Source organism: Somniosus microcephalus, chromosome 10 (assembly GCF_052327205.1).
Source record: "Somniosus microcephalus isolate GS21.2 chromosome 10, FLI_Smic_1.0, whole genome shotgun sequence".
Taxonomy (NCBI): domain Eukaryota; kingdom Metazoa; phylum Chordata; class Chondrichthyes; order Squaliformes; family Somniosidae; genus Somniosus; species Somniosus microcephalus.
In genome coordinates this window covers 199,805,059-199,820,038 of record NC_140996.1, presented here as the reverse complement: position 1 = coordinate 199,820,038, position 14,980 = coordinate 199,805,059, and the positions used below count along the sequence as shown (strand labels likewise).

Below are 14,980 nucleotides of genomic sequence, written 5' to 3'. Positions count from 1 at the left end.
CCTGACCTTCGAATAGTAAAGTCCTGTTTAAGTTACTCTTGTAGTCTGTGTATTACTTCGCTATACAGCCCACAGACTTTACACGGACAATATGACCCGTCCATCGGAGCTGATCGAGCGTGGTCAAAGTTTCGATGCTGGGGATGTTGGCCTGAGCAAGATCACTGACGTTGGTGCGCCTATCCTGCCAATGGATTTGCAGGATCTTGCGGAGGCAGCGTTGGTGGTACCTCTCCAGTGCTTTGAGGTGCCGGCTGTACATGATCCATGTCTCTGAGGCATACAGCAGGGCGGGTATCACTGCTGCTCTGTAGACCATGAGCTTAGTGCCGGGTTTGAGGTCCTGGTCTTCAAACACTCTCTTCTTCAGGCGTCCGAAGGCTGCACTGGCACACTGAAGGCGGTGTTGGACTTCGTCATCGACGTCTGTCCTTGTTGACAGTAGGCTCCCGAGGTATGGAAAGTGGTCCACGTTGTCCAAGGCCTTGTCATGGATTTTGATAATCAGGGGGCAGTACTGTGTGGTGGGGGCAGGTTGGTAGAGGACCTTTGTCTTACGGATGTTTAGTGTAAGGTCCATGCTCTCGTACGCTTCGGTGAAGGTGTTGACAATGGTTTGGAGTTTGGTTTGGTTTGGAGTTTGGAGATTACACGGCTGCTGGTGATGGGTTGGAGTATTGGAAGTCATGATGCTTAATTGCAGCCTGACTGTATGGGACAGGATGGATGGACCAGTTGATCTTTTCCTATCTGTCATTTCCAATGGTAGATCAGGAGACCCACAACAAAGCAGGCTTCTGTGGGCTGTGTGAAGGTTGAATATTTAAACTTGTTTTGATAGTATCTGCAAGATCCTGTCTGTGATTTTCGTATGTTCGTAACCTGGGCAAGCTACTAGACGATGACTGCCACCAGTAGAATCATACTCCCGTGAGGGAGAAATGCCTTGAAAGAAAGCAAGACTTACATTTATATAGCGCCTTTCACAACCACCAGACATCCCAAAGCGCTTTACAGCCAATGAAATACTTTTGAAGTGTAGTCACTGTTGTAATTGAGGAGAAAATTGGGAGGGAAAAAGAAAATTGAAGGAGGAAATAAATATGAGGCCTGCAATATTTGTACTTCTGGAGACCTTGAACTTTAGAGTTCAGCCATACAGACACACAGGAAGGGCAGTAACGTTCTGATGTTTTTCAAAACACAGATATTCCTTGTTGCCTGGCGATGAGTACTGCAGTTTAAAGGTGACTTTTAGTATTACTCTGGCCCTACATTTATACCAAGCCATCAAATCCATTATTACAAGACAATAGGGAGAGTTTATACCAGGGATGAATAACTAACAAGTTTGTGTGATCACAAATTGCATTCAAATAATACCATGCTCACACTGTCTGCACAGGGATGTGAATAAGAAATAGGACACAAAAGGAACGTTTACCTTATTAGAATGCTGATGCGTCATTGATGGCACTCGAGTTTAAATAGCCTTCACACGGCAGTCACCTTTGTCCTGGGTCTCCCAATCCACTATTAGAAAGGCCCTAATAATTCTTTGCAGCGAATGTTTCTTGAGAAGTATTGCAGAGAGGAAAAGGGCAGTGGGATTTCCAAGGCTCCCTAGATCAATACATAACAATATACATACCGCTTCAAAAATGTACTTTATGTGTACGAGGTACAATATAAATCAAGCCGTTTTATTCTTCTTCAAAAAGTGTGATTGACCTGTGATATGGATTTCCAGGTAGGACAGTAGAGGCAAAATCCTTGGGACCGTTTAAGAGTTTGAGATCTTATTGGAAAGAAACTGTAATTTTGCTTTGGACGGAAACAGAAAGTTGAGAGGATCTGGTTGATGTACATAAAGTATTAAATGATAGGGTTAGATAAGGTGAACTCAGAACACCACTTCAAGATAAGTCAAGCCTGTAGGACAAAAGGGCATACATTTAAATTAGTGGAAAGTAAGGTTAAAATGGATATATTTTAGAAAAGTATTTCTCCACTCAAAATTTGTTTGGAATAATCTGACAGGTGAGGTATCAAAGTCAAAGATATTAAGGGCAATCAAAATGTGGGTGGATGTTAGGCAGGGTAAATTAAGGTGTTAAAGGGACATGTTTGATGGGTTGAATGGCCTTTTTATTTTCTTTAACTTTTCTTATGTTATTAGACCCACACATATTCCAGATATCCATGTTCACTTCCCAGGCCTGTATTTCTATTGCATTGCGACCAATAATACAGCCTCTGTGCACCACCAGTCACACAGTACCCCTTTAGAATTGGCATTGAAGAAGAGGTCATGATTAAATAAACAAAGAAAACTCTGCCACCACTGCTGGCACTGTTCAGGTTCTCCATGCACCTGTGCTAGAATGAACTGACCTTGGCAGTTAATATGAGGTCGGCTCATCAGAATAGCTTCTGTACTCCAGATGTGTCGCTTATGATGGAACACCAGTGATAGAATTTTGGGCCCCAGTAAAAGGCTGCCCATTCAGCACTGGGAGGAAATGGGCACAGGGACAGAAATGGCATTGGGGCAGAGGTGGCATGTACGCAGTTTTAACGGGGACATTTGCAAAGGTCCAGAATTTTTTTTAATTAGGCCCTGCTCAGACACTCCAGTCACTTTATGGGGCAGCCCCCTAATCTTAGTCATTTTCAGGGGCCTAGTGAGTCATGCTGGGTACCTGTATCGGGGTGTGCTGGATGTGTCAAGCGTGTTGCAGGCCTCAGGCTTATACACCCGATATTCCAGGGTGGGTGTGCCCACAGTCACATTATTGGCCCATTGCGTCCATGCACGTAAAGCCAACGAATATCTAAAGAGGGGGAAATAACTGTTGGAAAGTATTTCCTGCAACATGTGGCATTAGAAATTCCGTACCCTTGCATGGGGGGGAATGGGCGAGGAGGGGCAGGATTTGTGGTGGAACCCAGATCTACTGGGTTTCTGTGCCAATTAAAAAAGTAGAGGAACACTGTGATCAAGGAGAGGCACATTCTCTTTATCTCACGTACACCCCAGCAGCAGTTTGGGGCTTGTCTCGGGGTGTTTCTGGGCTACCCAGACATCCCAGCAGATACACCCTGAGAGGCCCAACAGTATGAGCAGGTGTAGGTGCCGTTCTGGGCCACAAGTGAGCTCCAGCACTGACAAATCAAATGGAAATCAATCTCCGGGTTTGATTCAGGGTTTGCCAGCATCGCAGCATCTTTGTCTTTCGTACACATGGCTGGAACAGGAGAGTGCCGCTCCAATATTCCAACTGGTCAGTGGGGTGGGCACTGCCACAGGCACAGGTACCCATCCCTATTATTTAAATCACCAAGTGTCACAGCTAGGTCAGAGGGACAGCACATTGGCACTGTGAAATATTTACCCCATTATATTTAAAATAGAAAGATATGGATTCCTAGGACAGCACCCTTGCCTAGGAATTCGAGTAGGCCAGAGACCTGCCAGTAACACCGCAGGCCAAGGCTAACGGCCGCCCGCAGAAAGAGCACAGGCAGCACTGGTATTTTGGTGCTGCTTGTTTATTTACATGAGTGGAACGGAGAATCTTTCTGGCGCTAACCTCAGCAGGAGGCCGAAGGTCGCGCCTGAAGGATCGGTGCCGCGTTCTCAGGCAATGTGCTGTGTTGCAGCATTTAGTGACTGTTCCTGGGTTTTGCTATCGATGATGGCCCTTGTAAGTTTGGTGTATTGTGCGTTATGGTACATCACGAGGCATTTGTTTGTCGACGGCTCCCCTCTTACTTTCGCGAACATTTGTCTGGATCTTGTGTGGGGTCCATAAATGGGTGCCAGACTGTCTGGTACTCTCGCCTTCGCTGGCTGCCATAGCTCCACAGATGTCTCACCCAGATGGTTGCTGTGTGGAGGTTTGTGCTCCACCATGGTGTTGGAGGGGGAGGGGATGCACCGTATTGCAGCTAGCAGTGACAGTGCACTAGCCTGCATATCACATAGGGGATTCACTCCCTGGTGAGGGGTTCTTAAAGCACAGGCTCAGACCTGGAGGGACTATGACTGGAAACACCACATAAGGACTGTGTAAGGCACAGATGTCCTTAAACCGTTGCATGAGACATCAATGGAAATAAGTTTTAAAAACGGAGGAACATGAACTCTTGGTCAGGAGTTTACTGGTGCAGAAGAGAGTTCAGTTACATTTTGATCAGCAGCAGACTTTAGAAGAACTCTTGATGAGAATTTAAAAACAGAGTTCCAAACTTTGCATCTTATTTTGTCAGTTCCTAATCCAGAAAACCCCGATTAATAAAATTTAAGGAAATGCAGCTTTGATTTTTTGCTGAGATTACTACAACTGCAGTACAGTACAGTTTATTTGAAAAGTATTTACCTCCTATAATGTTTGACTGACCAGGGGGGAGATTTGATGCATCTCATTGGATGCACTTTTCACTCCAATTACATAGTCTGAGCTCTCCATAGTTAAGTTATCCCAGCAGCTCTTTACTGTACGGGTTATAGCTCACCGCCGCTTTCGCCCACCTCTCCACGCTGTCAACGGCTGCACGGATGGGTGTGCTTTGGAGAGGGCAGTAAGAGGAGCGGTGAGCTCCAAATTGGATGAGCGTGTGTCAATTCATAGAAACATAGAAACATAGAAGATAGGAGCAGGAGTAGGCCATTCGGCCCCTCGAGCCTGCTCCGCCATTCAATGCGATCATGGCTGATCATCCAAATTCAGTACACTGTCCCTGCTTTCTCCCCATACCCCTTGATCCCTTTAGCCTTAAGAAATATATCCAACTCCTCTTGAATATATTTAATGAATTGGCCTCTACTGCCTTCTGTGGTAGACAATTCCACAGGTTCACCACTCTCTGGGTGAAGACATTCCTCCTCATTTCTGTCCTAAATGGCCTACCATTTATCCTTAGACTGTGACCCCTGGTTCTGGACTCCCCGACCATCGGGAACATCCTTCCTGCATCTAGTCTGTCCAGTCCTGTCAGAATTTTATAAGTTTCAATGAGATCCCCTCTCATTCTTCTAAACTCCAGCGAGTACAAGCCCAATCGACCCAATCTCTCCTCATACGCCATTCCTGCCATCCCAGGTATCAGCCTGGTGAATCTTCGCTGAACTCCTTCCATGGCAAGATCATCCTTCCTCAGATAAGGCGAGCAAAACTGCACACAATACTCAAGATGTGGTCTCACCAAGGCCCTGTACAACTGGAGCAAGACATCCTTGTTCCTGTACTCAAACCCTCTCGCTACGAAGGCCAACATACCATTTCCCTTCTTAACGGCCTGCTGCACCTGCATGCTTACCTTCAGCGACTGGTGCACAAGGACACCCAGGACTCGTTGCACTTCCCCTTCTCCCAATCTATTGCCATTCAGATAATAATCTGCCTTCCTGTTTTTGCCACCAAAGTGGATAACCTCACATTTATTCACGTTATATTGCATCTGCCATGCTTCTGCCCAATCACCCAACCTGTCCAAATCATCCTGGAGTTTCTCGGCATCCTCCTCACAGCACACACGCCCACCCAGCTTTGTGTCATCTGCAAATTTGGAGATATTACATCTAGTTCCCTTGTCTAGATCATTAATATGTATTGTGAATAGCTGGGGTCCTAGGACCGATCCCTGCCGTACCCCACTAGTCACTGCCTGCCACTCGGAAAAAGACCCGTTTATTCCAACTCTTTGCTTTCTGTCTGCCAACCAGTTCTCTATCCAAGTCAATACCTTGGCCCCAATCCCATGTGCTTTAACTTGGCACACTAATCTCTTATGCGGGACCTTATCGAAAGCCTTCTGAAAGTCCAAATACACCACATCCACTGGTTCTCCCTTATCTATTTTACCAGTTACATCCTCAAAAAATTCCAGTAAATTAGTCAAGCACGATTTACCTTTTGTAAATCCATGTTGACTTTGTCCGATCCTGTCACTGTTTTCCAAGTGCTCTGCTATTACATCTTTTATAATGGATTCTAGCATTTTCCCCACTACCGATGTCAGGCTTACCGGTCTGTAATTCCCCGTTTTCTCTCTACCACCTTTTTTGAATAGTGGGGTAACATTAGCTACCCTCCAATCCACGGGTACTGTTCCAGATTCCATCGAATGTTGGAAGATGATCAGCAATGCATCTACTATTTCTAGGGCCGCTTCCTTAAGTACCCTAGGATGTAGATTATCAGGCCCTGGGGATTTATCGGCCTTCAATCCCATCAATTTCCCTAACACCATTTCCCTATAAATACTGATTTCTTTCAGTTCCTCTCTTTCATCAGACCCTATGTTCCCCGACATCTCTGGGAGGTTATTTGTGTCCTCCTTTGTGAAGACAGAACCAAAATATGTATTTAGTTGGTCTGCCATTTCTTTGTTCCTCATTATAAATTCCACTGATTTTGACTGCAAGGGACCTACGCTTGACTTCACCAATCTTTTTCTCTTCAAATATCTATAAAAGCTTTTACAGTCCATTTTTATGTTCCCTGCAAGCTTACTCTCATATTCTATTTTCCCTTTCTTAATTAATCCCTTTGTCCTCCTTTGTTGAATCCTAAACTGCTCCCAATCCTCAGGTTTACTGCTTTTTCTGGCCAATTTATATGTCCACTCCTTGGATCTTATGCTATCCCTAATTTCCCTTGTTAGCCACGGTTGAGTCACCTTTTTTGTTTTATTTTTATGCCAACGTGGGATGAACAAATTCTGTAGTTCATCCATGCGGTCTTTGAATGTTTGTCATTGCCTATCCACCGTCAACCCTTTGAGTGACATTCCCCAATCAATCCTACCCAACTCGCGCCTCAGATCATCGTAGTTTCCTTTATTTAAATTCAGGACCGTAGTCATTGCACGCCGATTGACATCACGCTCCTGCTAACTAAAATACTTTCCACAAATGCAGGAAATGGCAGCGCTGCCGACCTGCCGAAAATGGCAGCTGCTGCGGGACCCACTGGAAGCGGGCGGAAGTGAGGAAGTTCCAGGTGTGATCTCTGGTCTAAGCTATATTAGCTGCTCTAGTCAGGGTTGTGGTGAGGTAGGCACTGGAGACCTTCTGGCATTTACTCAACTGATTAGGCTGACACGTGAAGACTGACCACTAGAAGGCTACTGGTGCCCTTGAAACTATAGTGGTGATTTCGCAACTTGGCATTCCCATCAAGGAGTGGCACTCTCAGAAAACAAATCTGAGGATTATTAAGGAAGCAGTAACAGGACATTTGGATAAGCATAATTTAATCAGACAGAGTCAGCATGGTTTTATGAAGGGCAAGTCATGTTTGACAAATTTGCTCAAATTCTTTGAGGACGTAACAAACAGGGTGGATAAAGGGGAACCAGTGGATGTGGTGTATTTGGACTTCCAAAAGTTATTTGACAAGGTGCCACACAAAAGATTACTGCACAAGATAAAAAATCACAGGATTGGGGGTAATATACTGGCATGGGTGGAAGGTTGGCTATCTAACAGAAAACAGAGAGTTGGGATAAATGGTTCATTCTCGGTTTGGCAATCAGTAACTAGTGGTGTTCCGCAGGGGTCAGTGCTGGGACCCCAACTCTTTACAATCTATATTAACGATTTGGAGGAGGGGAACATGTGCAACATACCCAAGCTTGCCGACGATACAAAGATGGGAGGGAAAGCAGTGAGTGAGGAGGACATAAAAAACCTGCAAAAGGACATAGACAGGCTAAGTGAGTGGGCAGAAATTTGGCAGATGGAATATAACGTTGGAAAGTGTGAGGTTATGCACTTTGGCAGAAAAAAATCAAAGAGCAAGTTATTATCTAAATGGAGAGAAACTGCAAAGTGCTACTGTACAAAGGGATCTGGGGGGTCCTGGTGCATGAAACACAGAAGGTTAGTATGCAGGTACAGCAGGTGATCAGGAAGGCCAATGGAATCTTGGCTTTTATTGCAAGGGGGATGGCGTATAAATGCAGGGAAGTCTTGCTTCAGTTATACAGGGTACTGGTGAGGCCACACCTGGAATACTGCGTGCAGTTTTGGTTTCCATATTTAAGAAAAGATATACTTGCTCTCGAGGCAGTTCAGAGAAGGTTCACTCGGTTGATTCCAGAGATGAGGGGGTTGACTTATGAGGAAAGGTTGAGTAGGTTGGGCCTCTACTCATTGGAATTCAGAAGAATGAGAGGCGATCTTATCGAAACATATAAGATTGTGAGGGGGCTTGATCGGGTGGATGCGGGGAGGATGTTTCCACTGATGGGTGAGATTAGAACTAGGGGACATAATCTTAGAATAAGGGGCTGCCCTTTCAAAACTGAGATGAGGAGAAACTTCTTCACTCAGAGGGTAGTAAATCTATGGAATTTGCTACCTCAGAGAGCTGTGGAAGCTGCGACATTAAATAAATTTAAAACGGAGATAGTTTCCTAGCTGATAAGGGAATTAGGGGTTACGGGGAGCAGGCAGGGAAGTGGACGTGAGTCTAGGTTCGGATCAGCCATGATCTTATTGAATGGCGGGGCAGGCCCGAGGGGCCGTATGGCCTACTCCTGCTCCTACTTCTTATGTTCTTATGAAATTGAGGACACACAACCATGATTTTCCAACCATTCCTTGTAAGTTTAATAGGACTTAGTTTGAATCCATTACTCATCAAACAGTGAGCCCCTGGTGTCAACTCGATTGATCAAGAGAGGTGGCAAGTGGAGGTCAAGCATGTCACCAAAGGAAGGCAAGAAGGGAAAAGTTAGCTGCTCTCCTATGCCTTCTAGTGGTCAGTTTGTAAACTTACTGCCCAGGGCAGAATGAGCCATATATGCCAGAAGGTCCCAGGGCAGATCTTTAGTTTGTGCTGAGTTAACTTATTTCAGCAAGACTGCTACAATTGGCTTCAACACTCATAGTTTCCTGCATTACAACAGTGAGTACACTTCAAAAGTACATCATTTCAAAGTGTTTTGGGATGTCCTGAAGTTGTGAAAGGCGCTATATAAATGGAAGTCTTTTTTTTTCTTTTAGGAGTGCGTGGGCAATTAGTCGTGGTTTCCATTACTTGAGAAATGTACAGAAGGCAGCCAGTGCCTGAGCGCCCATACACCAGCATGAGTCAGCACTGAGAAGAACAAAGAAAACTGATTGGAAAGAGAACATTTAGAAAAAAAAAAGGCAGGCCTAAGCAGGGGTTGGTATATGGCATGAAGGAAATTTAAGAGGAAGTGAACAGGCAAATAAAATCAGCAAATTTACTTTAAATATATCTCAGCACAAGTCTAGAGCTATTTATGCAGCATGTATAGTAATCTGTCCTGACATCCAAAAATTCCAAGAATTGCACAAAATCTCAGCATTTTATTGCGCAGTAAGCACCGTGTTCTAAGTCCTGCTGCAAGGCATGTACATTCCTTCCTGGCATTATCATCCCCCTCCCAGCTCAGGCTAAATTTCCCTTCTAGGTTGGAAGGTTCACGTGTATGGGCTTATAGGGTTAAATAAAGCTGTGGTAACAGAGAGCCAAAAATTACAGTGCAGGTTTCCTTTGAAGTAGACCACATGTATCCAGGCAACAGGGAAAATCCAGCACAGTGAATTGATGTCTTGGCATTAATGTGCTCATTGTGCAGATGCATGGGTCAGCACTTGATCTGATATCGTATCTGCTTTAGTTTTTAAAAAAGATTCAAGTTCAGACTTGACGTAAAATGCAGAGAGCTGGAGAGATGTAAAAGAGATTCCCTTTGCTTGTGTAAAGGTCTTGAAATAAAGAATTACTAAACAAAGACCCCAATTATTTGCTATTAAAATTAATATACACCCAACACTTTTAAGTGGACTTCGGTGTCATAGCTAGCCATCTTGTGCGTATAGGTGGGGGAAGATGGGAGGAAGATCATTTAAGTCATATAAGAACTTAGCCTAAGCTGTTAGAGCAATGTACAAAGAAATCTGAACAAAAAGCAAAATCCTGCGGATGCCAGAATGATGCTGCAATTTATTCTGATGAAGGAGCCATATCTGTAGCATTAATGTGTCTGTTCTCTCCACAGACGTTGTCTGACCTATTGCGTGTTTCTAGCATTTCCTGTTTTTGATACAGAGACCCGTCTGCTTTCTGAGCAACAACATGTCATGACCCCACGTGGACTAATGGTGACAACAACAACAGCAACTTGTATTTGTATGGCACCTTTAACGTAGTAAAACATCCCAAGGCTCTTCACAAGAGTGTTTTAAGACAAAAAATTGACACTGAGCCACATAAGAAATTAGGGCACATGACCGAAAGCTTGGTCAAAGAGGTAGGTTTTAAGGAGCGTCTTAAAGGAGGAAAGAGAGGTAGAGAGGCAGAGCGGATTAAGGACGGAGTTCCAGAGCTTAGGACCGAGGCAGCTGAAGGCACGGCCACTGATGGTTGAGCGATTAAAATCAAGGATGCTCAAGATGGCAGAATTTGAGGAGCGCAGATATCTCGGGGGTTGTGGGGCTGAAGGAGATTACAGAGATAGGGAGGGGCGAGGCCTTGGAGGGATTTGAAAACAAGGATGAGAATTTTGAAATCAAGGCGTGGCTTAACCGGGAGCCAATGTAGGTCAGCAAGCACAGGGGAGATGGATGAATGGGACTTGTTGCGATTTAGGACACGAGCAGCCGAATTTTGGATGACCTCAAGTTTACGTAGGGTAGAATGTGGGAGGCCAGCCAGGTGTGTGCTGGAATAGTCAAGTCTAGAGCTAACAAAGGCATGGATGAGGGTTTCCGCAGCAGATGAGCTGAGGCAAGGGTGGAGATGGGCGATGTTACGGAGGTGGAAATAAGTGGTCTTAGTTATGCCATGGATATGTGGTCGGAAGCTAATTTCAGGGTCAAATATGACATCAAGGGCTCGATTTTCAATGGGCTCTGGAGGCAGGATTGGAGGCATGTGGGGGGTTAAAATCCCGAAATCAGGGGTCCCAACCCCATCCCACACCCAACCCGCCTCATTGCCAGTTTCAAAGGAAGTGAGTACCCGCCCCGCACTGGGACCCGCCTACCCGAGGCGGGAAGGGATTAGTGCCAATTAACTGCCTGTTAACAGGTAGTTAACAAGCAGTTTTTAGCCTAATCCCTATTTCTAATGCTGAAGCGTGGGATTCCCGACAGCTCAAAACCACGCCAAGTTTGCGAGGCGGGCCATCGGGTTGAAGGACTTGGCAGGGTCAAGATGTCAGTGTTCAGGTGAGTGATGGGTCCATGAGTGCAAAGGTAAGTGTGTTTGGTGTGTCTAAAGTGATTAAAGAAGTTTAAATTACCTTTTCTTACCTTTTCAGCCTTCCTTCCTTTAGGCCTCGGGAGTCCCTCATCTCACCGGCACAGAAAGCAGAATGGCTGCGAACTGTCAAAAGTGACAGCCTTCAGCTTTCTGTGCAGGAGAGATTTCTAACTGAGTCTGTGGAGAAGGACTCATGTTAGAAGTAAGACTGTCAGTGTTTGACAGCTTCAAACAGCTGTGAAACACTGATATTTCATCTGTCAAAACCTCTTGACAGATGAAATTTCAGTCTGTGATGTCACCTGTTGCCGGGTGGCCCTTAATTGGCCTGCTGAGCGGGCTGAACAAGGTCAATCAAGTTAAAATCGCGTGGATTGGCCGCATCTCGATAGAGGCGGGACAACCCCAAAAGACACGAAGGAGGCCCTCGCCAATGCGACAATGTTAGCGCACCCGCTGCCCGGCGCCACCATTGCGCTCACGACAGATGCGTCGGACTACGCCGTCGGCGCCGTGCAAGAGCAATGGGTCGACGGGGCATGGCAACCGCTGGCGTTTTTTAGCCGCCAGTTACGTAGCAACAAACGTAACTATAGCACATTTGACCGAGAGTTGTTGGCGTTGTTCCTGGCCATCCGCCACTTTCGTTTTTTATTAGAAGGACGCCAATTCGTTGCTTTCGTGGATCACAAGCCCCTGACGTTTGCCATGGCCAAGACAACTGAGCCGTGGTCGGCCCGACAGCAACGGCAACTCACGTTCATCTCCGAGTTTACCACCGACATCCGTCATGTGGCCGGCAAGGACAACATGGTTGCCGACTGCCTTTCGCGTGCGGCCGTCCAGGCCGTCCAACTGGGTCTCGACTATTCACTAATGGCGGTCGACCAAGCGGCTGACCCGGAGACGCACGCTTTCCGTTCCGATTCGTCCGGCCTGCGGCCAGTGGACGTACTTTTCCACTCAGACGGCACATCCTTGCTCTGCGATGTCACCCTGGGAGACCCACGCCCGATCGTTCCGTCATCCTGGCGCAGGAAAGTCTTCGATATCATGCACAACCTCGCCCACCCGGGTGTGCGGGCGTCACTGAAGTTGTTAGCATCCAAGTTTGTCTGGAGGGGAATGCGAAAAGATGTGCGCGACTGGGCCAACACCTGTGTCGTGTGCCAGAGAGCGAAGGTGCAGCGCCACGTTAAAGCTCCTGTCGCCATTTTCGAGGTACCAGAGCGGCGATTCGATCATGTTCATATCGACCTCGTGGGCCCACTACCACCATCACAAGGGTTCACGCATCTGCTGACAATCGTCGACCGTACCACCAGATGGCCGGAGGCCATTCCATTGACGTCCACCACCTCCGCGGACGTCGCCCGGGCTTTTCTTTCGTCCTGGGTTGCCTGTTTCGGCGTGCCGTCGGACATTTCATCGGACCATGGGCCGCAGTTCTCCTCTGCTCTGTGGAACGCCGTGGCTTCAGAATTGGGCGCCAAGCTCCATCGCACCACGGCTTACCACCCGCAGGCCAATGGGTTATGCGAACGCTTCCATCGTTCTCTGAAGGCATCGCTGCGGGCCACCCTCCAAGGGACCGCGTGGATGGATAAGTTGCCATGGGTAATGCTCGGGTTGCGCACGGCGCCTAAAGAGGACCTGCAGGCGTCGGCCACCGAATTGGTCTACGGCCAGCCGCTCAGGGTCCCCGGCGAGTTTCTCCCGTCGCCAACGCGTCCGTGGTCCGCCAGTGAACAGCTGAAGGCTCACCGAGCTGCGGCACACGCTTTCCGGCCCATTCCGACTTCACAGCATGGACTGCCTGCGTCACATGTTCCGCCAACGCTCATGAGGGCTAAATTCGTTTTTGTACGGCACGATGCCCACCGTAGTCCCCTAATGCCTCTATACACAGGCCCCTTCCAGGTACTGAAGGCGGGCGCCAAGAGTTTTCTGGTAGACGTCAGCGGGACGCCCGACTACATTTCCGTGGACCGCCTCAAGGTTGCACACCTGGACCTCGGCCAGCCAGTCGAAACAGCGCAACCGCCGCGTCGTGGACGACCGCCCGCGGCCGCTACGCCTGGCCCATCGGCCCCGCGGCCCAGCTCCTCTCCTGCACCATCCATTCCTCTCCGGGAATATTGGAGTCGCTCCGACAGGATTGTCCGACCTCCTCAGCGATTGACTTTGATGATTAAAGACACTTCTGGGGGGGCGCATGTGGTAAAACCACCAATGAACTCCTGTACAAATGAATAACTGTCTTTAAATCAATGTTACAGCACCTATGTCCGTTTGCTGAGTGTAAACAAGCTTTCTGTAAAAACCCTGAAACAACGCGATGACGTCATCACATTGGTCACGTGGTGCCCCGAGTGGCGGGAAACGTGATGACGTCATGACGTCAGAGGTGGGAGGTTCTGGGTTCAGACCTCGTGGAACTAGTTACTGTGTAGACCTGTTTGCTGTTACTCCTGCATGTTTTTGTTTTGTTCACCAGTTTAATTAAATTCGGTTAATTTACTGAACTGCCTTGACCTCAGTGATTTAGATAGGAATCCGTTGATTCCTACAGTGTACCATTTCACCAAAGGGAGGAAAGAAGATGAAAATCTACAGGCAGGACACTACCTACTGCTCACACAAGGCTTATTGTGTCTGAAATTGAGTTTGAAAATGCTTGAGGAGAAGAAAGCAGCTCCCAAGAAGAGCACCCAGAAAGCCTTGAATAAAGCGCCACCGAAGGGTGACAAGAAGCGGAGAAAGTCAAGGGAGGAGATTTACTCAATTTGTGTTTACAAAGTGATGAAGCAGGTTCACCCCGACACCAGCATCTCCAGCAAGACCATGAGCATCATGGTTTCCTTTGCGAACAATATTTTCGGGCGCGTCACAACTGAAGCTTCCCGCCTGGCCCATTACAACAAGTGCTTGACCATCAGCTCCCAGGAGATCCAGACCAACATGCGCCTGCTGCTGCCCGGGCAGCTGGCCAAGCTCGCCGCATCGGAAGGGAAAAAGGTGGTGACCAAGTACACCAGCTCCAAGTAAAACTCCACGATGTACTGAAAAACACATGGCTCCCGTGGAAACGTTCTTACATCGTAGTGAAGGTACAGCAGCTGTACAGCAGCAGTGGCTCAGTTGGTAGCACACTCGCCTCTGAGTCAGAAGGTTGTGGGTTCATAGTCCCACTCCAAGGGGGGAATTTTGCCAGCCCTGGGGAGGCGGGTATGGAGGCGGGACTGCCGGGAAAATGGCACATCTTCCCGGGAGGCGGGAAGGGGATTACAGCCAATTAACTGCCTGTTAACAGGTAGTTAACAGGCAGTTAAGAGGCTTATCCACATTTTACCCCTCCAAGTGCGGACTTCCCGACGTCGGGAAACCCCACCAGGGTCAGCGAAGTGGGCAGTGGGTCTCAAAGCTGTCAAACGCTGACAATTCATCTGTCAAAAATTTTCAACAGATGAAACGTCATACGCTGACATCCTCTGTCACCGGCTTTCCCTTAATTGGCCAGCTATGTATGCAGGGCAGGCTTAACAAGGTCAATCAAGGGCAATAGCGTGGGTTGGCCGGACGCCGTTGGGGGCGGGACTGAAACCCGACAACCAGCAGTCCTGCCCCCAACACGTCCCCATTGGCAAAATCCAGCCCCAGGGACTTGAGCACATAAATCTAGGCTGACACTCCAGTGCAGTGCTGAGGGAGCACTGCACTGTCGGAGGTGCCGT

The 14,980-nt window shown here is 47.5% G+C and overlaps 1 protein-coding gene across 1 annotated transcript; it reads left to right on the top strand.

The window, feature by feature from the left end:
• The first annotated feature begins 13,919 nt into the window (after nucleotides 1-13,919).
• Nucleotides 13,920-14,343, top strand: LOC147111994 (histone H2B 5-like). The gene has a single exon (XM_085999936.1). It carries the CDS (start codon nucleotides 13,920-13,922, stop codon nucleotides 14,292-14,294), a length of 375 nt encoding a protein of 124 aa, XP_085856062.1. The 3' UTR covers nucleotides 14,295-14,343.
• The last annotated feature ends 637 nt before the right edge of the window (nucleotides 14,344-14,980 follow it).